The 21054-nt window shown below is 39.4% G+C and overlaps 1 protein-coding gene, 1 long non-coding RNA gene and 1 pseudogene across 2 annotated transcripts; all 3 read right to left on the bottom strand.

Annotated features, from left to right (window-relative positions):
• Positions 1-2278: 2278 nt before the first annotated feature.
• Positions 2279-3058, bottom strand: LOC143863866 (histone H4-like). The gene has a single exon (XM_077374648.1). It carries the CDS (start codon positions 2988-2990, stop codon positions 2679-2681), a length of 312 nt encoding a protein of 103 aa, XP_077230763.1. The 5' UTR covers positions 2991-3058; the 3' UTR covers positions 2279-2678.
• Positions 3059-7490: 4432 nt separating this feature from the next.
• LOC143863678 (uncharacterized) lies at positions 7491-8960 on the bottom strand. Its single transcript, XR_013240941.1, has 2 exons — positions 8862-8960; positions 7491-8205 (listed from the first exon to the last, which is right to left on the bottom strand). It is a non-coding gene; the product is annotated as an uncharacterized LOC143863678 (long non-coding RNA).
• Positions 8961-18089: 9129 nt separating this feature from the next.
• LOC143863779 (putative calcium-binding protein CML25 pseudogene) lies at positions 18090-19348 on the bottom strand (annotated as a pseudogene).
• Between the last annotated feature and the right edge of the window lie 1706 nt (positions 19349-21054).

Below are 21054 nucleotides of genomic sequence, written 5' to 3' on the forward strand. Positions count from 1 at the left end.
AAATGGTAGTTTCACCCTATGGCGGATGAGGGTGAAGGACATCCTAGTTCATCAGGGCTTGGCTAAGGCGTTGAAGGGAAATGATGGAAAGCCGAAGAAGATGACGGAAGCCGAGTGATAAGATAATGAGTCGAAGGAGGTCAGCACGATTCGACTATGTCTGGCAGATAGCATTATGTTTAACGTTATGGAAGAAGAAGATGCGCCTAAATTATGGGAGAAGTTGGAAAAGCTTTATAAGTCAAAAAGCTTGGCCAACCGGTTGTATCCGAAGCTTCAATTGTACGGGCTGAAGATGCAGGAAGGCGGGGATCTTCTTGAACACATCACGGTATTCAACGGGCTTGTGGATCAACTCTACAAGGTTGACAAAAAGTTGAAGGAAGAAGACAAGGCCCTTTTGCTTCTTACTTCGCTTCCTGATTCGTATGACAACCTGGTGACGACTTTATTGTATGGTAAGGATACGATAAAGTTGGAGGAAGTCACGGCGTCGCTCTTATCGAATGAGATGCGGAAGAAACATGTTCTTAGTGTAAGTGAAGAGCATGGGTTGGTTGTTCATGGTGAGAATCAAAGAGCAAGGTCGTCTGATAGGGGATCAAGAAAAGGCAGGTCAAGATCTAGGGTCGGAAAAAAGGGCGTGCAATGTTACCATTGCAAAGAATATGGCCACATTAAGCGGAATTGTCCAAAGTGAGCTGACCAGGCGGACAATGGTGCTATGAATACTTTAGTGGCGGTAACGGATGAACAGAACAAAAAGTTTGGAGATGTTCTCACAGTCTCCTCAAGTAATCACACTTCTCATAATGAGTGGATTCTAGATTCAGGTTGCTCTGTTCATGTATGCTCCAGGAGGGAATATTTTGATACGTTCCATGAGACAAGGGTAGGTCTAGTGTCCTTGGGTAACGGGTCCATTTGTGACGTCACGGGAGTTGACATGGTGAAGATCAAGATGGTTGATAGAGTTATTCGTACTTTGGATGGTGTGACGTATGTCCCAAAGATACGGAAGAATCTAGTGTCTCTTGGCCGGTTGGACTCCAGGGGTTGCAGGTTTTCAGCTGTAGGTGGAGCCATGAAAATCACACGTGGTTGTATGGTTCTGATGAAAGGAGAGGAGTGTGGTGAATTATATCGTCTGGTCTGGGACATGATGGCTAGTGTTCCTAAGATCTCAATGGCTAGATGGAAACAGGGTAATGGCATGCGCACACATGGGGTCTCTTTCGGAGTTAGTGCAGAGACGGGTTTCCAGGTTGCAGACGATGGTAAGAAGGTGACAATACCTGCGTTGGGGAGGATGGATCGAGATCCCTATCCAAGGTTGGCTGGGTGAGTCAACAGGTTGGCAACTACACATGTGCATTGGCCATAGTGATCGAATTGGGAGGAGTCAGAACCAAGGTGATTCGAGGGTGTGTAGCTGGTACTTCAGAAGGCCAATGGTGGTTCACAGTGACAGCGGGCCGGTGACGACGCCAACAGAAAATCTTCAGGTGGCTGGAAAATAAGCCAAGGTGGAGATTGTTGGGAAAGTTGCCTTATTTCCCACCACCGTTGGTGGGAAAGGCAAAAGGCAAAATAGAAAGTCTTTCTATTTGGGTTTTGGAAAACCTAAGTGGTTTTTTTACGGGGTGTGTCGGCTGCCTCTTGGAAGGGGAGAAAGAAAAAAAGAGAGGGAGAGTGAGAAAAAGAGAGAGAAAGGGAGAAGAGGTTTTTCTTCTCGGGTTTCTTCTTGGGGTTTTCTCTTGGGTTCTTTTTCGGGTTTTCTCTCGGGTTTCTCTCGGTGTACGGTCTTGGGTTTGAGAAGCAAGGAAAGGGTTGCGGGTTTTGGGTTTTGGTTTAAATCCATTGTAATCCTTGTATATTGTTTTTTCTCATAGTGGAAGATCGTGTTTGTCGCCCGTGGAGTAGGCTTGGCCGAACCACGTAAATCTTGGTGTTCATCTTGTGGCTTGGTTTATTTTACTTTTCGTTTAATTTGTGCACGATCGGATCGGATTGCCCGGCGGATTTTCTCAACAGTATTCTTGAAAAAGAGAAGTAACAAGAGAAGAGGAATTGCTTTGCAAAACATGAAACACACTTGCACAGAAATTGCAAAAGCCGTAAAGCACTTATCAAGATCCGTGAATACAAGGCACACTGTAAAAAAATGTAAAAGCAAACTATGTGAAAGAAAACATAATATTGCACTCTAATTTTCATTCACGTTGAATTGCTTAGGGCCTGTTCAGTTGCACCCTTGAAACAGAAAAGGGAGGCCTTTTCCGTGGAAACGAGCTTAAATGGTCGTTTTGTTGGCGAGAGACGGAAAGCGCTAGGATTTTGCACGTCTCACGTAGAATCCCACTTATCTCGCGTGGCAAGGCCATTTCCGCCGTTTCAAATCCGTGAAATTTAGTCGGATTTCATTTTCCTTTCCAAGACTTCCGTCGAAATTGCACCCAAATCTAACGAAGCTGTGACTAGATAAGTCCAAGGCTTGTGCAAGTGTAACTGCTTTTTTTTTTTTTTTCACTGAAGCAACCAGAGAGATTAGATTGGAAACTTGAAATATTTCATTACCCAAAACCCATTACATATTCCTCCTTTCCAAAATCAATCTTACTAAAAAAAAACCCATGAGGAAAAGGGAGGAAAAATAGACAATAAGGGTGGGTTTTGATTTAACCACCAAAACCATAGAGGGTCCTACCCTGCCTCTTAAGGGCATAAACAACATCCATTGCCGTCACAGTCTTCCTCCTAGCATGCTCAGTATAAGTAACAGCATCACGAATAACGTTCTCCGAGAAGATCTTAAGAACCCCTCTTGTTTCTTCATAAATAAGACCACTAATACGCTTCACACCACCTCTACGAGCCAATCGCGGAATTGCAGGCTTGGTAATCCCCTGAATGTTATCCCTCAACACCTTCCTATGACGCTTTGCGCCACCCTTTCCTAGCCCTTTTCCTCCCTTCCCTCTTCCTGACATTTTTTTTTCCAACTCTGTAAAACCCTCGGAAATAGAAAAATGCTTTGCTTCAGCAGTTTAGCTTGTGCAAGTGTAACTGCTTAGCTTAGCTTAGATAAGTCCAAAGCTGTGAGTATAGATAAGTCCAAAGTGCGTAGCTTTCATGGCCATTAAATGAATGTTGCCATCTATTTTTGTCTTTTCTGATCCCATCCGTCATCTCCAAACAGTTTCTGTGAGTAGATAAGTCCACGGCTTGTGCATGTGTAACTTTGGGATTTGGTTAGCAACCTGGCAATTGCATGTCTCTGATGGCTGCCACTTGTATAATTGTATAAAGTTGAATCGAATGCAATAAAGAGCCTCAAGTGTCTCTTTTGTTGTTAACAAATTAAATGAGTTCCACTAATATCTTGAATAACAAGAACCGACTCCAAATAGATAGATGCTCAGAGATGAACATTAGAGTGGAAATCAGGATTGTGCTCAAACGACCAACATAGCCTCTTTAATTGCATTAGCATGGTTTGTTAAACAATTTGGATACAAGGTTCACAACTCCATGGCTATAGTATTTGGAATCCACAGTTCTACATACCTGCTATAGAGAATAATTTCGAGTACTCCAAGCACAGGCAAACGTTTGGATTTGGGAATTATTTTTACCAAGCCATGTGTTGAAGACCAGCTGCCACTTACATTTTGTTGAAGACCAGTTGTCACTTGTGAAGCTTGTGAACATATTCCCATAACAAGCTCCTTTTGCATACGGTTGAGGTTGGAAATCCTTCAAGGAGGTAGAGGAAATCCATAATAAGATTGACTTCTTAAGGAGGTAGAGGAAATCTGCTTCTTTAGTTTTTTTGAGTATTTATTTCTGTTAGTAGACTATTTGATAAGGCTTAGGGGGCGTAACTTGCTTTATATCTGGTAAAGAACATATTCTATGCTATTTCTTTTTCGTTTCCTTGGCAACTGAATGCACATTCCTACTGTTTCTTTTCCGTTTCTTGGCAACTGAATGCGCACTCATACTGCTTTCTTAGCAGTTTCTTTTCCTTTCCATTTCTTTCTGCCACGTCATTTCCTTTTCTTTTTCGTTTCCTTCACGCAACTGAACAGGCCCTTATATATACAGCATAGTTTGAATTAAAAAAAAAAAAAAAAACTCTAAATAGATAGCTATTTCTATGTATATCGATAGCGATAAAACTTCTACCTAGCCTAGATAAAAACAAACTCTACCAAAACTAATTACCTATAGTCCTGGGTAACTAAAACTCATTCTACCTCAAGCAATAAGGTCTCTAAGAAGAGTCGGTAGTGATAGATGTTCACAATTACCTCAGCCGTGTACTCGCCAAGACCTATTGGCTATGCAGGAGGCTCTTGAACGCTCCATGACCGCTCAGTTTGACTTGCTCCATACTCATGTAGACACTTAGTTCACTTCATTTCGCGAGATCTTTTCGGCACGTCAAGTGGTCCGTATCATGGCAATTCATCTCATCCTCCGCCTCCTTCAGAGGACTAGAGAGGCTCTCATAGCTCCAGCCTATAACTGTAAGTGGATAAGCCATGTAAGAGAAAACCCAAAACGTTTTTCCTATGGTCTCAACGTGGAGCACAGCAAAAACACCACATCTTCATCTCACCCTTCATTCCATCATACTTTCTCTGTATGGCTCAGATCTTCTGCCCAAAAGAAACCAAAAAATGGAATAAAGCCCACAAAATTCCTTTGTAAATAGCTTAAAAGAAAATATGAGTGGCATTACCAATTCAGCGGGGGCTTCCAATGAATGCCCAAAATATTTACCGAGCCACCTCGTACTTCGATTTTTATATGAGGAAATAAACGATGTTTAAGTTATTCCCAACACCTAACAGAGTTTTGTAAGAAATCAGAGATTTCTATGTATACAAAGTTTGAATCTTTTGAGAATTGGCAGTGATGGAGGTAAAAATCTTCGCCCAATGAGAAATAGGGGCATTGAGGGCAAAAGGGTAATTTCACTACCCAGATCAATGATTCAAGGCATCTCAATCGATCAAGGGCCAGAAGTTCCACAAGGGTAATCAGATTGATCGGATTGCTCACATCAAAGGCCAAAAGCTTTAAGTTCTTATCATTTAAAAGATTTGTTTGAAAGGACTTGGAACATGGTTTAGGCGATCGAAGCTGTTAGATCATTTTTCGAATGTAGGTACCATTATTCGATCTGAGCTGTAAAAGTTGGGCATCCAAAAGAGGAGAGATGAAAAGTTGGAGTGTTAGACATGGAATTGGAATTTATTATGGGAAATTGTTTTAAGTTGGATGTAGGAAGAGATTTTGGAGTTTTCCTTTTGATTGGACAATGAAAGAGATATTTTAGGAGAGGGTTGAAGTGTTGAACACACAATTAAAGCTTACCACAGGTTCTCTCAAGATTTAGAATGAATTTCCTACCCTAATCCCAGCTCCGTTTGGTTGCCAGTAAATTTTTTGTCGTAGGAAGTTTTAGTAAAATTTTGATCCCATCCCATGTTTGGTTGCCTTTTAGCACTAGAATTTTTTTAATCCCACTCTTGTAATGATTGCTTGTGTGGTGGATTTTTTAATCCCACTCTTGTAATGATTGTCTTTTCATCCCATCCCAAAATAATCCCAGGAACCAAAAATAAGCTTGAGAAGAATTTTTTTTTTCCCACCATAGTCCGGTCAACCAAACATGGGATTTTTATTTTACCGGGATACTTCTAGGAATTTTTTTTTCCACCAATCTCCTTGGATTTTTTTTTCTCCCACATAAATCCCATGAACCAAAAAAAAACCCGGCATACTAGAGAGGGTTGTAGAAGTTCAAAAGTAAAAATATATGAACCCTTCTCAAGGGAGTGGAAAGTAATCATATAATTATTGGATTTTTTTTATATTCTGAGGTTTGATGGTCTCCCTCTACGGTTTTTGTTGGATGAAGATAATTAACACAAGGTGTTCGTTTTCCTGATACAGAGAGATATGCTTTGGTTTTTTTGATAAACTTCTAGGGTACAATTTAATGTTTCAAAATACCTTGTAATACATACTTAGAATTGATAGATGACTACTCTGGATCAAGGAAGAAAAGGGGGCGAATGTATCATTTCCCTTTAGATAATCATTCATGTGGGCCCTACTTTCCTTTATAGTTGCTGCTGTAATACATTCCCAACAAGATAAGCCGTGTCCCAAAAGTGGGCCCCATAAGACTATCTAAGTCTTTGATTTGCTTGAGCTATCTATACACTGCCGTCCATTTGAAACCTCCAAAAATCGTATGGTTAATCATCCTATAGATCTCATTTATGGGGCACGGTCTCTATAGTGGGGAGCAACAAAATCATTCATGTGGGCTATATTTTACATTTTAGGTGGTGCCCTTGAGGCACAATCCCATAATACATCACTTATGTTGTTGGACCTTTGTCATTCTCCATACATCACCTATGTTATGGAACACACTCAAGAAAGAAAAATGGGCGACGATATTTTCACCACCCCTGCGGTACGCATTCGCCCCCCTTGTAACGTGATTTGACGTCAAAAAGCGTTAAAGTTGCCCACTATTCCCGTTATAAGGGGGGTGAATGCGTACTGTAGAGGGGCTGAAAATATCATGGAAATAAAGAGATAAGGGAGTCAAGGGATTTGAAAGGGAGAGTAAGTCATCTGAAATGGTTGACAATTAGGGGGAAAATGTTCTTGATCTAAGCACCCTATTTTGTTCCCTATTTTTCAGTGACTTGTCATGCTCTTCTTGCTCTTTCCAAGCTCCTCTCACAAGTCACAACTAGCCGCATAAACATTCCATGAATTTTTTTCTCATGGGTGCCCAACATGAAAGAAGCAGAAAAATACTTTTCTGTTCTTTGGATTATAATATAAGGAAGATTAAGAGAGTTAGACTGTGGGGACCGGACAATTGGGCTTAATCACATCAATTACTTTGGGTTCTTCACGGATATGTGTATAACCATGACTGTAAATCTCCTGGATTAACATGAGCCTGTCCAGGTGATGATATATTCGCCCATTTTTCTTACTTCGGCCAGCCCCTTCTAGTGTAAAAGAGTAATCATAAATATACTAGAGGAAGCTATCCCAAGTAAGAAAAAGAGGTTTAGTATATCACTTCCCAAAAACAATGGTCTAGCATTTCTTGGTGGAACCCTAAACTAGGCTTGAAAGATCAAGGGGCCTGAATTATGCCATCAATATGTGGCCACAACAACTGGCCGGAATTGTGCTTATTAGTCAACAGACCCAATCATATTCACGGGGCACTTGTGCCCAAAAAGTAGCTGTTAGGAAAGAGCATACCAACCACTCAGTTTAGCAATTTCATGTGAATAGAAGATGCAGAAGAAAATTGCCCTCTAATGGATTAAAAAGATAATCGAGACTGATAAAAATAAGATATTGAACTCAACACTCTATATATGTAATCCATTAAGCTAAAATGCAAACAATTATTTGGCTTCGCCTTGACAAACACATTACCTAAAATAATCAAGATAAGAGTTCATTTACTTAGGAGATTACATGGCCATTTCCACACAAAAATTAGGGCAAAATGTTCAGATCTTAAGAAGACAAGATTTTACATCATTCAAAAAAGTAAAACTTCTATTCAACATCTCATGCTTCTTCAATTTTCCCAACCAGCATTAGTGTCGAAAAAATATCATAATTTCCAATACTCAGATTTGAAATATTACATATGTTTTGAGATTTGAAGCTAATTATAGGTCCAAGTTCTATCTTCTCATGACACAGTAAATTGAAACAATTTCAACTTATATACATCATTGAGTATTTTTCAAATTCAATCTTTCATTTAATGAAGAGATAAGAACCCAATAGAGATAATAGAGATATAAAAGAGCAGCAATAACCATACTTGTTTTATGATTTAATTGGAATTGGGTTGAGGGTTTTGTGTATTGGCAGGGGCTGTTTCTGACCGTTAATAGAGAGGGTTCCAAGAACAATCGGACCTCAGTTTCTTTGGTGTCTTTGATTCCTTCGATATCTTCATCTTGGTGCGGGACTCGGATTTCTTTGATTTCGTCTTCATTTTTCTGTTCAATGCTCAAATTATCCCAGGCTTCAAAAATCCTCACGAGCCGCTTCTTCCGGAATCGCACGTCTCTTCTTCCTGAATCTCACATCTTTGTATAATCTTGAAGGCATTCAAATGCACAAGCCCATCTTGAACGAGTAAAAACATTTACATTAGGAAAGAAATCAATTTGATTTGATGTTAATGATGTAGCTTTATCTTTGGATCTTTGCAGTAATGGGAATTTGGGAGATTAGATAGCAATTCTTCTTTGACACCTCATGTCGTGCTTCAACATAGTCCAATTAAAGTGCTCTCTTAAATTTCATAATCTTTAGGAAATATGGCACAGTGTGCATAACATCAATCAATTATGTTATCGGGATCGAGAGTGTGCATAACATCAATCAATTATGTTATCGGGATCGAGAGTGTGCATAACATCAATCAATTATGTTATCGTGATCGAGAGAGCAGGTCACAATAGCTAAACAACATAACTCCTATATAAGAAAAATCATAGGCTTCATCTGCTTCAAACAACAAGATCCGTGTTTCGATAAAGAACCCGTCTATGATTTTTAATCTCTCTTTCAGTATTCCATTCTCTAACCTTGTATCAGTTATCATCCTAAGAAACATTTGGGGAAACACTCAAGAAATCTTCTATATCAACCAGCCTCTCAAACTATCTACAAATTTAACAAAACCTTATAGCATCTTGTCCATATCCAAACCCCCATCTTAAACAGTAAAATAGAAGAAGAAAGATTATGAATTTGTAGACGGGAAAGAAGTTTCATACCTATTTTTTACCATCTGCTGAGGCCTTCAACTCTCTACATCCATTCTCAACTTCTAGGGAGAGAGTATATCCTTTATCTCCTTGTTCTCATCGCCATCATTTCTCTCTTCTTTAATAATCAACCAATGAGAAAAGCACAGAACAAGCGGTGGGACCCACGGCATCTCCTTGTCCTTATTGTGTAATTATGAGTTTATGACACTCTTTTACACTACAAGGGGTGGCCCAGGAAAGATAAGGGTAAATTTATCCTTTCCTTGCTTTTACCTGGGCCAGCCCCTGTTTTTCAGACAAATAAAAAATGAGGGGAGGCCAAGGGAAAAACAAGGGGCGAATTTAAGAAAAATCTAAAATAAAGAAGAGCGAAGTGATATATTTGTCCCCCTGTTTTTTTCTTGTGCCAGCCTCGTCTTAAGTAGGGCTGCAACTCGAGCCGGGTAAAACCCGACCCGCATCGACCCAACCCGAAAATAGCCTGGGTCGGGTTCAGGTTTCATGGGTTTCGGGTCGAGCCGGGTTCAGCATTCAAAAGCCCGCATGAATCTCGGGTCGAGCCGGATTTGAAGGGGCCCGACCCGACCCGACCCGAGTTACATAAGTTATAGTATGTACATTTTTTTCTATTGTTAGTTAAAAGTTAAAGAGATAATTACATTTACACCCCCTCTAGTTTCTGACACATCCACTTCCACCCCTATAGTTTAAAACGTGACAAATACATCCTTGTAGTTTCAATTTGTTTAAGGTAGGCCCCCTCAGCTGAAGATTCGTCCATAGATTGAAGGGTTAGGATGATCCGATGGAGCTGATTTTTTGGGCACACCCTAACTATGTCAGGACCCATCAAATGAACGCTTTGGATCATCCAAACAATGTGGGCCCACATTATTTGGATGATTTTTTGGTAGTGTTTGGATTCGGGTAGGGTCCACATTATTTGGATGATCCAAAGCGTTCATTTGATGGGTCCTGACATAGATATGGTGTGCCCAAAAAATCAGCTCCATCGGATCATCCTAACCCTTCAATCTATGGACGAACCTTCAGCTGAGGGGGCAAACCTTAAACAAATTGAAACTACAAGGGTGTATTTGTCACGTTTTAAACTATAGGGGTGGAAGTGGATGTGTCAGAAACTAGAGGGGGTGTAAATGTAATTATCCCAAAGTTAAAGTGAAAACCCATGCACCCACTGTTACTGTATGTGAGTGTAATTTCTGCTTCTATGAGTTGAGTTGATTCAAGTATTTGATTCAGCATTGTTTGATTGTAATTACAACATTGTTTGATTACAGCATTGTTTGATTCAAGTGTGATGTGAGTGTAATTACATCATTGTTTGATTCAAGTGTAATGTGAGTGTAATTTCTGCTTCTATGAGTTGAGTTGCCTTGCCAAACAAGAATTTTCCTTAAAAATTTGCGTCAACGTGAAAAAACCCGACCCGACCCGAACCGACCCGAGATTTATCATGGGTAGGGCCGGGTTTGGGAATCGTGGGTTTTCCGAAAAAAAACCCGACCCGAGATATTTCTCGGGTAGGGTTGGGTTCTCCAAAACCCGACCCGCCCGACCCGAGTTGCAGCCCTAGTCTTATGTATTTAACTAATTATGACTTACATTTTAGTTTTTACACTCCAAGTGGGTGGCCCAAGTAAGTAAACCGGACGAATATATCATTTCTTTATTTTAGGGCGCTGATATTCCCCGGGACGGCTGGCTAACGTTTAACGTTAGGATTTAACGTATACCTCACTTTCCCACCATTTGACCGGTCTCTCTCTCCAACAAACACACACACAACAGGAACAGTTGGTGGGCCCAACAGAAACCGTTGGTGGAATGGTGGGCCCATCTTTGAACAAAGTAGGCCCCGCCCATACCACACTATAGGATAATCCAAACCGTCCATTTGATGGGCCATAAATATAAATAGGTTGCGTCCCAAAATATCATTTCCATAGGCTGATCCTAGCCCTCCGATCTAAATAGAAACTACATCTTATGCAACCTCTATAGATTGTAGGGTTGTGATCATCCTATGGAAATGATTTTTGGGGCACAACCTATTTACATTGTGGCCCATCAAATGAATGGTTTGGATCATTCTATGGAGTTGGTCATAAAGTAACATTAACGCCCGTCCACAACATAGGACGATCCAAGCCGTCATGGTTTGGATAATCCTATGGAGTTGCTCGTACAGTAACATTAAGGTCCAATCGTAGGCCCCACCAATATTTTTTTCAAATTGAAGCGTACCTTCCACAACATAGGATGATCCAAGCCGTCCATGGTTTGGATCATCCTCTGGTGTGGTTCGTACAGTAACATTAAGGCCCAATTTAGGCCCCACCCATATTTTTGAAAATGAAGTGTACCGTCCAAACCATAGGATGATCCGAGCCGTCCATTTGATGGGCCATAACGTAAATGGGTTGTGTCCCCAAAAGGGTTGGCCCATCAAATGAATGGTTTGGATCATCCTGTGGTCGTACAGTAACACTAAGGCCCGTCCACAACATAGGATGATCCAAGCCGTCCATGGTTTGGATAATCCTATGGAGTTGGTCGTACACTAACATTAAGGCCCAATCGTAGGCCCCACCGATATTTTTCAAATTGAAGCGTACTGTCCACAACATAGAATGATCCAAGCCGTCCATGGTTTGGATCATCCTATGGTGTGGTTCGTACCAATTTAGGCCCCACCCATATTTTTGAAAATGAAGTGTACCGTCCAGACCATAGGACGATCCGAGCCGTCCATTTGATGGGCCACAATGTAAATAGGTTGTGCCCCAAAAATCATGTCCGTAGGATGATCACAACCCTACAATCTATAGAGGTTGCATAAGATGTAGTTTCTATTTAGATCCGAGGGCGAGGATCGGCCTATGGAAATAATATTTTGGGACGCAACGTATTTACGTTTATGGCCCATCAAATGGACGGTTTGGATTATCCTATGGTGTGGTATGGGCGGGGCCTACACTGTTCAATGATGGGCCCACCATTCCACCAACGGTTTCTGTTGGACCCACCAACTGTTCCTGTTGTGTGTGTGTGGAGAGAGAGAGACAGGTCAAATAGTGGGAAAACGATCGCCAGCCGTCCGGGGGGGGGGGGGGGGGGGGGATCAGCTTAATTGGTCCTGACTCCACTAGCTCCAAGTACCTCAATTCCAATACATGCATTCGATCAAAATACACAGCATTAAAGAAGGGCTAGCTACTAGAAAAAAAATGAGGGAAATTATCAAGGACCCCTTCAATAAGTTTACCTCCAAAAACATTTCCTTAAATTCTGGATAATTGCCAAGATACCTATCATTTATCTAAAATGGCTTACAAATCTAGTGACACTTTGTAGCAATCAGGTCCGTTCATCCTGGGCCACCATTGTCTCTGGTTTCAAAATTTTGGATGATTATAAGCCATTAATCAGTACTTTGATCAAAGGGATTTGGTAGGCAATTTCGTGCAGATTGCCATTTCGCGGCTAGCTTTTGCATGTGAGAACAACCACACAGGTCGACTTTTTGGTAGAATTTGTCTTATTAGTTTAAATCATCTGAGTTTGCTGTTCTGTTCTGTCATGAAAAAGCCAGCCACGAAATGGTTTTCCACGAAATTACCTAGCAAATCCCTTAACCAAATCATCCAACTAAGGAGGACCAAAAGGAAGTAGGCCATACCATTGGTACTCACCAAATGAACATAAATTATCAAGAAATTATATATTTACTCCTTTTCTTCCCCAGTCCACCCCTTGTAGTGTACAAAGAGTAGTCATGAATAGCAGTGCAACGAACTCGGGTCCAATAAAATCGAGTCTGGTTGGGTTGATTAATTCATTTTTAGCAAAAGCTCAACCTGTCTCGACCCAACTGGCACCCCTATCATGAATACACTAGAGGAGGGTGGCCCAGGAAGAAAAGGAAGAAGAAAGGAGCGCGAACCAAATAGACTAACTTTTGTAGTATAGAACAACCACATAGGTCACTTTTTAGTAGATTTTGTCTTACTCATTTAATTCATCTGATGTAGTTGTTCTCTGCTGCAAAAGTGAGCCACGAAATGGCTTTCCACGAAATTCTCTAACAAATCCCATATAAAGAATGAAGAACTACAATAGAAACGGTGTGACAGATTTCCAAATGAGTTTCCACTTTCCATTGGATTTCCAAGTTTTTACTGGGTTTCAATTTTTTTTCCTCCAACATTCCTTTAACACCAAGGTGATTAGTTCATTTGATAGAACACAATCAAACTCTCTGCTAGCCCTTTTTGAATGGCAGGAATTTTTCGGAAAAGTTTGGAAAGGAAAAAAGATAACTTGAACCAACATTAATCAATTTTTATGTAGTGAGGCCTTCAATTTATGATAATATCCCTCTAAATTAAACGCAATCATAACATTTCCCTCTAAATCGTGGAAATAAAAAAAAATTCCATCAAAAATAAATTTCTTGTAATACAAACAGGGGAAAAATTAAGGCAAAAAATTCATGGACAGTAATATTCTTGTAAAGAAAATTCTACGGTTTAATAGTTTTGCAATTTTCCTTGAAAACAGTTATAAATTTCAATTTTGGAAAAACATCCATGGAAAATAAGCACTAGAGGGGTTGTACCAAGTAAGAAAAGGGGTGAATATATTACCTCCCAAAAACAATGGCCTAGCTTTTCTTGTTGGAACCCTAAGCTAGGCTTGAAAGATGAAAGGTCTAGAATTATCCCATCAATCTGTGGCCATAGCAACGGGCCCAAATTCTGCACACCAGTCTGAGAAACCGATCACATTCATGTGGCACTTGTGCACAAAAAGTATGTGTTAGGTAAGGAAGCATTTTCAACTGAGAATACAAGGAGAAGAAAATTATCCTTAATGGAATACAATGATAATTGAGACTGATAAAAATAAGATAGTGTGCTCAACACTATAGATATGTAATCCATAAAGTTAAAACACAAACAATATATCACTTCCCAAATAGACTTACTTTTGAAGGAGAGAACAGCCACATAAGTCACTTTTTAGTACATTTTGTCTTTATTCGTTTAATTCATCTGAGGTAACTATTTTCTACTGCAAAAGTGAGCTGCAAAATGGCTTTCTGCAAAATTGTGTGGCGGATTTCTAATTGACTTCCCACTTTCCATTGTATTTCCAATTTTTTTTTGAGTTTCAGCTTTTTTTTTTCACCAACATTCCTTTAACATCAAGATGATGAGTTCATTTTGAAGAACACAACAACCTCTCCGAAGTTCTTACATTTTTTTATTTATGGAAAATGATATTAGCACAACCATGATTTAAAATTTGCACCAACTCAGCATTTTTAAGTGCACAAATGCAGCTGTCTAAGGTTATTACTGTTGTTGATTTTTTCTTTATAGAAAAAACCAAGTTGTAATTCAAAATTACAAATGGTTGTATATTTTGTCATTTTATTGTTCGTCCTATGTGGCTCTCTTTGCCTTTTGAGCCTTTTAGCTCAAATTTTGAGTTTCCCTCCAACTCTTCTAAAGTAAGGTGAAAACCTTTAGGTGTATATATATATATATATATATATATATATATATATATATATATATATCCACTTTTCTTTGTCTTGTGAATGAGAGAAAGGAAAAGGAAGACCCTCCCGCGCATGAGTCGGGTGGCCCGATGGGCTAGACCATATCACACACGCGCGCTGCCAAGCCTCGCGCGTCTAAAGCCTTTTTCTTTTCTTTTATTTCCTTTTCTCTTGGCTTACTAATTATTTAATTAGTTTTACCCTTTTTTTTATTCTTAACTCTAGATTACTGATTAAGATAATGCGTAATCGTGATTTAGTGACCGTTTGGTAACGTCTCTCACGCACTAAAAGAGTGTCACGTTTCAACCTAACGTGTTTACCAGTTTTTTTTATGCGAATTTGTGGAAAACAGAAAGATTTTTTTTTTTTTGAACGACTTTCTGTTTTTCCATTGTTCTTCTCCTTCCTTTCATCTGTTTTCTGCAACTACTATTTTCTCCCCCATGCTTTCTGATCAAGGCAATTTTGGCTCATACAAGCAAGTTCTAAGGCATCTGGGTTGCGTGAGTGCACACCTCGGAGCGAGAGTTGTTGTATTATGAAAGCATATTCCGAGACGCCCATCTACACCGTTGATTCGTCATAGTGGGGGCGAGATTTGCCTTAAGGACAGCGAAGATTCTTCGTGCCTCAACTCGATAAGTGGTCTAACGATTTCTCTATTTGTTACAGTTAATTATTGGAGTGAAAATAGTTATTGTTCATTTCTGTTCGAACTTACAATATTAATTCGGTACAAGGTATTCTCGAATCCTAAATTACAGATTTGCACATCACTTTTCTAACAATTACTGTTCCCAAAAAACTCTAAAAATCCAATTAAAAAAGAAAAGACAAGCTATGTTAGTCCCATTATTAACATTGTTGTACTGATATCATTTCCCTTTTTTCACACATACACACACCAAAAAAAATAACTTAAACCAAGCTTATTCATTTTTTTTATGTAGTGATACCTCCAATTTATGCTAATGGTTCTAAATTAAAAAAATAATAACATTTCCCTCTAAATCGTGGAAAGAAAAAATTTCCATCGGAAAAATGTTTCTCTTGTAAAACAAACTGGGAAAAAAATTAAGGCACAAAAGCTTATGGAAAGTAAAATTTTCAGTGATTTCTAATACTCCCCTCCCTCGCACATCCGAATCCTCTCCCTCTCACTTTCCTCTCTCAAAACGTAGTGAAAATATTCCATGAATTTTTTTTCCATGGATGCCAAACATGAAAGTAGGAAAAAAACTTTCTTTGGATTATAACAGGAAAATTAATAGAGTTTAACTATGGGGACGAGACCGTTGTTATTAATCCTACGATCAACAGGTTCTATACCGATGTGAATAATCATGACCGTTGATCTTCAAAATTACCATGGAATGCCCACATGGTCTGGATCTCTTTTTTTGGTAGGTAAGCTGGGATCGAACCTCCAACCTCTAGGTTGAAAAGCTTGATCCTGGTCCCTTGGCGCACAGACACCCTATCCATAAAATTAAGGCCTTCGATGGTCCCAAGAAAATCCCTAAAAACAATGGGGTAGCTTCCCCTAGACGAGGCTTCAAAGATCAAGGGGCTAGAATTATCCTATCAATATGTGGCAACTTTTGGGAATGGAGTCACTAAAACCGCTGAATTTTTCAAGCCAAATGGAGTCACTCTATTCTAGGGGTGTAGCTTGGGTCAACTTTTGGGAATTCAGGTTGAGCTTTTACCTTAAACTTGGGTTATTCATTCATGTTTTAGCAAAAGCTCAACCCAACCCGACCCAAGGTGCACCACGTCCATTCCGCCTATTTCACCCTGTCTAAAATATGGAGGATAAGAGAAGTGTGGCAGAACACAACCACTACTTGAAGTAGGGAAATGTTATCAGCACAACCAGATTTTGATATTTGCAGAAACCCAGCTCTCTTTTCTTCTTTAATTGACTGGTGTGAGCTTTTGAAGGCTCTTTAAATACTAAAAGACAAGATGGGTTAGCGAAAATATCAAAATATGGTTGTGCTGATATCATTTCCCTTGACATAAATTATACAAATTAGGAATGTACCAAAAAATCCCATATAACATTTGAAACAATAATCATGCAGGTAGAAAACAGCACAATAGAGAAGTAGTACGGACACATAAACACCCAACACAAACCCTTCAGAAAGAATGTTAAAGATCTACACAATAGAGAAGTAGTAGACAATGAAGATAAAAATAACCGCTTCATTTTGTGAAGTAAACAATAGAAATTCCCAAAACCCAATTCAGAGAGCCCCCTCTAGTATTTGCCGAAACCAAAATATCTAAGCATGGACACATAAACACCCAACACAAACCCTAATTGGTAAAGAGAAGATCCAAAAAGAAAAACAAAATCCATTTCTAACACCCAAAACTTGGGTTGAAACTTGGGTCAACTTGCATTGACCCGACCCAAAAATAACCCGGCCAGGTTTAGAAATCATTGGTCTTGGGTTGGGAAGGGTTTTAGGTTGAAAAATGGGACGCAATCTTTGGTCAGTTCAGGTTTAAAGAAAACAAAGCCCCGAAACCTGAAACCCGACCCGGCTCTTATAGGTGTACTATGACTTTCCATAAACATTCTCTTGAATAACATAGTAAATTATTATCTAATATATTGATATAATTGTTTTCATTGGGCTGATCATGTTTGTGATGTGTGCACCTATAAGAGTATAACCTAAGAAGTCCCCAAAGAGTGGAACCGAGAGTATAACCTAAGAAGTCCCCAAAGTGCCACATGGCATGCGAGGGGTAGTTTTTCCATTTTCATGGAGATAAAAGGCAAAAGTCAAGAGAAAGATTTCTAATGTGTTAAGAAGCTATTTGTTCGGTTCCACTCTTGGTCCCCAAATCGGTTACCACATCATTATTCATGAAAAAATAGTTTCCTTTTTAAATTTATGCACTTTGATGATATAAATTGGGTACCCCCTCCCACCCCACGAACTTTACTCGGTAAGTTTTAAAGCTAAGGAATAATGTTAAAGGCGTAGAATTTATCCACGAACTTTAAGGGGTTCTGGTTGTTGGGGGGGAGAGCGGTGATGGGTCATTATCTTACGCTGAGTACTAAAAACACGATCCGAACCGAAAAACTATTGCGTGTACTGTTTATGAATTTAGGGTTTTCTCAAAGAAAACTAAACCCGATCCAAGATAATTTCTCAGGTATTGAAGGGTTCTCTAGAAAATCCGACCAGCCGACCCGAGTTGGAACCTTGACCCCAAAACACTGAACAGTGGCTCAAGAATGAAGCCTTGACCCCAAAACCTTGACCCCAAAACACTGAACAGTGGCTCAAGAATGAAAAGATTCCATAAACCATCAAAATAAATAAATAAAAATTGGCCAGAGTACCCCAAAGAAAAAGACCCAAAATAACCCAAAAGAATTGTTGAAAAACACCTCATCTCATGTTATGTATTAATGACAGGCAGGGACCAAAAAACAGATAATGGAAAGAGAGAGAAGCACATTCGACAAAACCCAAAAGCAAACCTATTTCAAAAACTCCCAAAACAATGTTCAATCAAAACAAGAAAAAAAAATCCACATACAGAACGCAAGATAACATCACCTAATTCTCCCCAAACCAAAGAATAAACAGAGCCAAAAATTTCAACGAGGGTCGCAAAACAAAACCATTAATTAAAACTTGTAAAATCTACTAGATAGAGAACACTACACAGTCGAACATAACATCACTGTATCCTCAATGACAGAACAAAAGATGTAAGATGGAATTAACAAAGCTAGAAAGTCCTTTAACATTCTTTAAGGAAAAAAAAAAACAAAGGATGAAAATCTACTTATTTCCAAAAAAACTAAAGATCAATCAATAACATTCTCCTATATCCCTATCCATCAAGAAAAAAAAGAGGAAATTAGAGGTAACAAATTACATCTTCAGTATCATTCTTCGATGTTCATCGGTGTCTTAACAGCAAAGAACAAGTCATTCTTCGATCTTTGTCATCAGAGGCATCGAACGTGTCATCATAATCTTAAATTCTTCAAAATTGATAAGCCCATCTCCATCACAATCCACACCACTAATCATCTTCTTGCACTCTGCCATGGAATTATCATCCCCTAAACTCCTCAACACCTTTTGCAATTCACCCGGCGAAATCAAGCCATTCCCATCAATATCAAATATCAAGAAAGCATGTCTTAAATCCTCCAAAATCGCCCTAGAATCAACACCCCTTGTGTTCATCTCAATAAACTCATCTAAATCAATAAACCCATCTCCATCTGAATCCACTTCTTTCACCATCCTCTTCAATTCTTCTTCGGTCGCGGAGTAGCCTAAGCTTCCCATTATAGATCCAAGCTCCGCCCACGAGATCTTACCATCGTTGTTCGCATCAAATTTTTGAAAGACATCTTTAAGCTCTTCAATTTGAGTTTTTGAAGATAAAGATTGATCAAGAATCGTCTCCCCACGAGGCGAATTGGGTGTGGATTGGGAATTGCGTGTGCTCGATTTCGATTTCTTTCTTCGTGCAAGGAAAGATCGAATACCCATGTTTTAGAAGACAAAATTAGAACTCAACAACACAACCAAGAGAAAAAGAAAACAAGAGCAATGCTCAACCAAATTCACAGCACTTGAAAAACAAAGGAGGTTTGGTATTGTAAGGCTTAATAGGGGAAAAGAAGAGAGATTGGTCTTGTTATAGAGAAGGAAACAAGACAAGAAAAACGGTTTGAGTTGCCCTTTTGGATTAGAAAGAGAAATTGGTTGGAAATAGAAGAAGGAAAAACCTTATATAAACCGTGTAAGTCTCTTTCTCGGTTTGAAATAGCTCAACAATGTTTCCTAATTTATACCAAAAGGTTCGTTGGAGCTTATTTCGGCGTGATTATCTATTTTGATATTGCCGTGTTTGCCAAAAAAGAGAATTTCTTATTTGTAAGTTACTAAAATTAGAAGACCGTTACAACTAAAACACCCTCATATACACACTAACTCAGTGTATAAACTATATATTTCCGTTGGTGGCTTTTTAATGACGAAAACACTATTCATTTTCGTGAGAGATTTATGGAAGGAATGAGGGTATTATAGTCATTATGCTATATTTGTGATAAGTACCAACGGTCACAAAATTAAAGGACTATGAAAATCCGGAATGTCAAAAGATTTCTAATCCTGGTTTAGGGGAAGAGGAAACTTCTTGGAAGGTTGGAATTGAAAGAAAAGAAACAAAAACATGGGAACTGAATCTGTTTGAGGAAAGGTCGTAAAGAAAATGGAGAGCGTTGCAACAACGCTGTGATTAAATTATGTTAGATGATAAAGAAAGTGGGGGGAAAGGTTCCAAAAAGGGTTCCAGCTTTTGGGATGGAAGGAAAAGTGTGAAAAAAGGCAAAAAGGGACCTTGATGTGGGGCCCACCAGGGTGAGCCGTTTGAAGGATGGGCCCACAAAATTACCGTTTTATGTAGGATGGGAAATGTGTGGCCCACCAAGATCCGGGCCTTACTGTACGCTACTACGCTTGCTTGCGGGTCTAAAATTTCGGGTTGGGCTGGGTTAGGGTTGGGAAAAGCCAATCCGATTTAATTTCGGGTTGGGTTAGGGTTGATGACTTGGCAAGCCCACCCGACCTCCGTGCTCTAATTTTTTTTCATGATTTTCTTAGGATTACGTTTTTTTTTTCCTTGTATTTTTCTGTTTGGCCCCCGATTTGGAGGCGGGTTGGGTTAGGGTTAACGCTGTGCCAGGCAAGAAAAGGGAACTAATATAACTTCCCAATTTTAAATATAAATTCTGCCATAGCAGAAGGTGTGCTCAACATGCTCCACCAAGCTTAACCCACGTCAAAATTGGTTATTTAAAGTTCGTTTCAGTTTTGCATTGAGATCTTAGTTTTTCCATTGAACTTCTATGAGAATTTATACATGGACGGACGTGCATGCACGTTCTGACCAAAAATACAGTGGAGCCCACCTTGTTTGTGTGATACAAACCATTCAGTTTTTGGGCCCTGACCAGGAAATCTTCTCCATAGGATGATCCTAACTCTCTATGGAGAAGATTTTCTCGGCACACCCTATCTATGTAAGGGCCTAATAAATGAATAGTTTCGATCACCCAAATTTGTTTAGCATCACTGTGTTTTTGGGTTGCATGTGCATGCACAGCCGTCCACCACATAATTTCTCCAACTTCTATATCAACTGCTTCTCTATTTTTTTCCTTAGTGATATTTTATACATTCTCTTTTGCATTTGTATATTACATGACCTTCTAGTTCAATTGATATAAGATTGGTTAAATTTCAGAAACTTTGCTGAATTTTTAGTTTATTCACCCCTTGTACCTGCTTCATACATGAGCTTTGATGATTATTTCTAATTCACTATGTTGTACCATGAAATTGGAATCAGCCGTAAGAATTGGTTTGTTAGCACTTAGAATCAGTCAACAAGCATTAAAAGTCTGCCCACAATTCACGTTAAGAGGGGAGGGGGGCATTATCCTACAGGGGGCGAAAAAATTGTCTCCCTATTATTTCAGCTTTTATACACCAAACCTTCTTGTCACGAGCAACCCCTGACCTCTGCCTTCAACTTCTCGTGACG

The sequence above is a fragment of the Tasmannia lanceolata genome, unplaced genomic scaffold (genome assembly GCF_043159265.1).
Source record: "Tasmannia lanceolata isolate RefF3 unplaced genomic scaffold, GAP_Taslan_0.1 ptg000044l, whole genome shotgun sequence".
Taxonomy (NCBI): domain Eukaryota; kingdom Viridiplantae; phylum Streptophyta; class Magnoliopsida; order Canellales; family Winteraceae; genus Tasmannia; species Tasmannia lanceolata.

Coding starts and splice junctions, on each gene's coding strand:
- LOC143863866 (XM_077374648.1), bottom strand. CDS start 2,990: ATGTCAGGAAGAGGGAAGGGAGGAAAAGGGCTAGGAAAGGGTGGCGCA.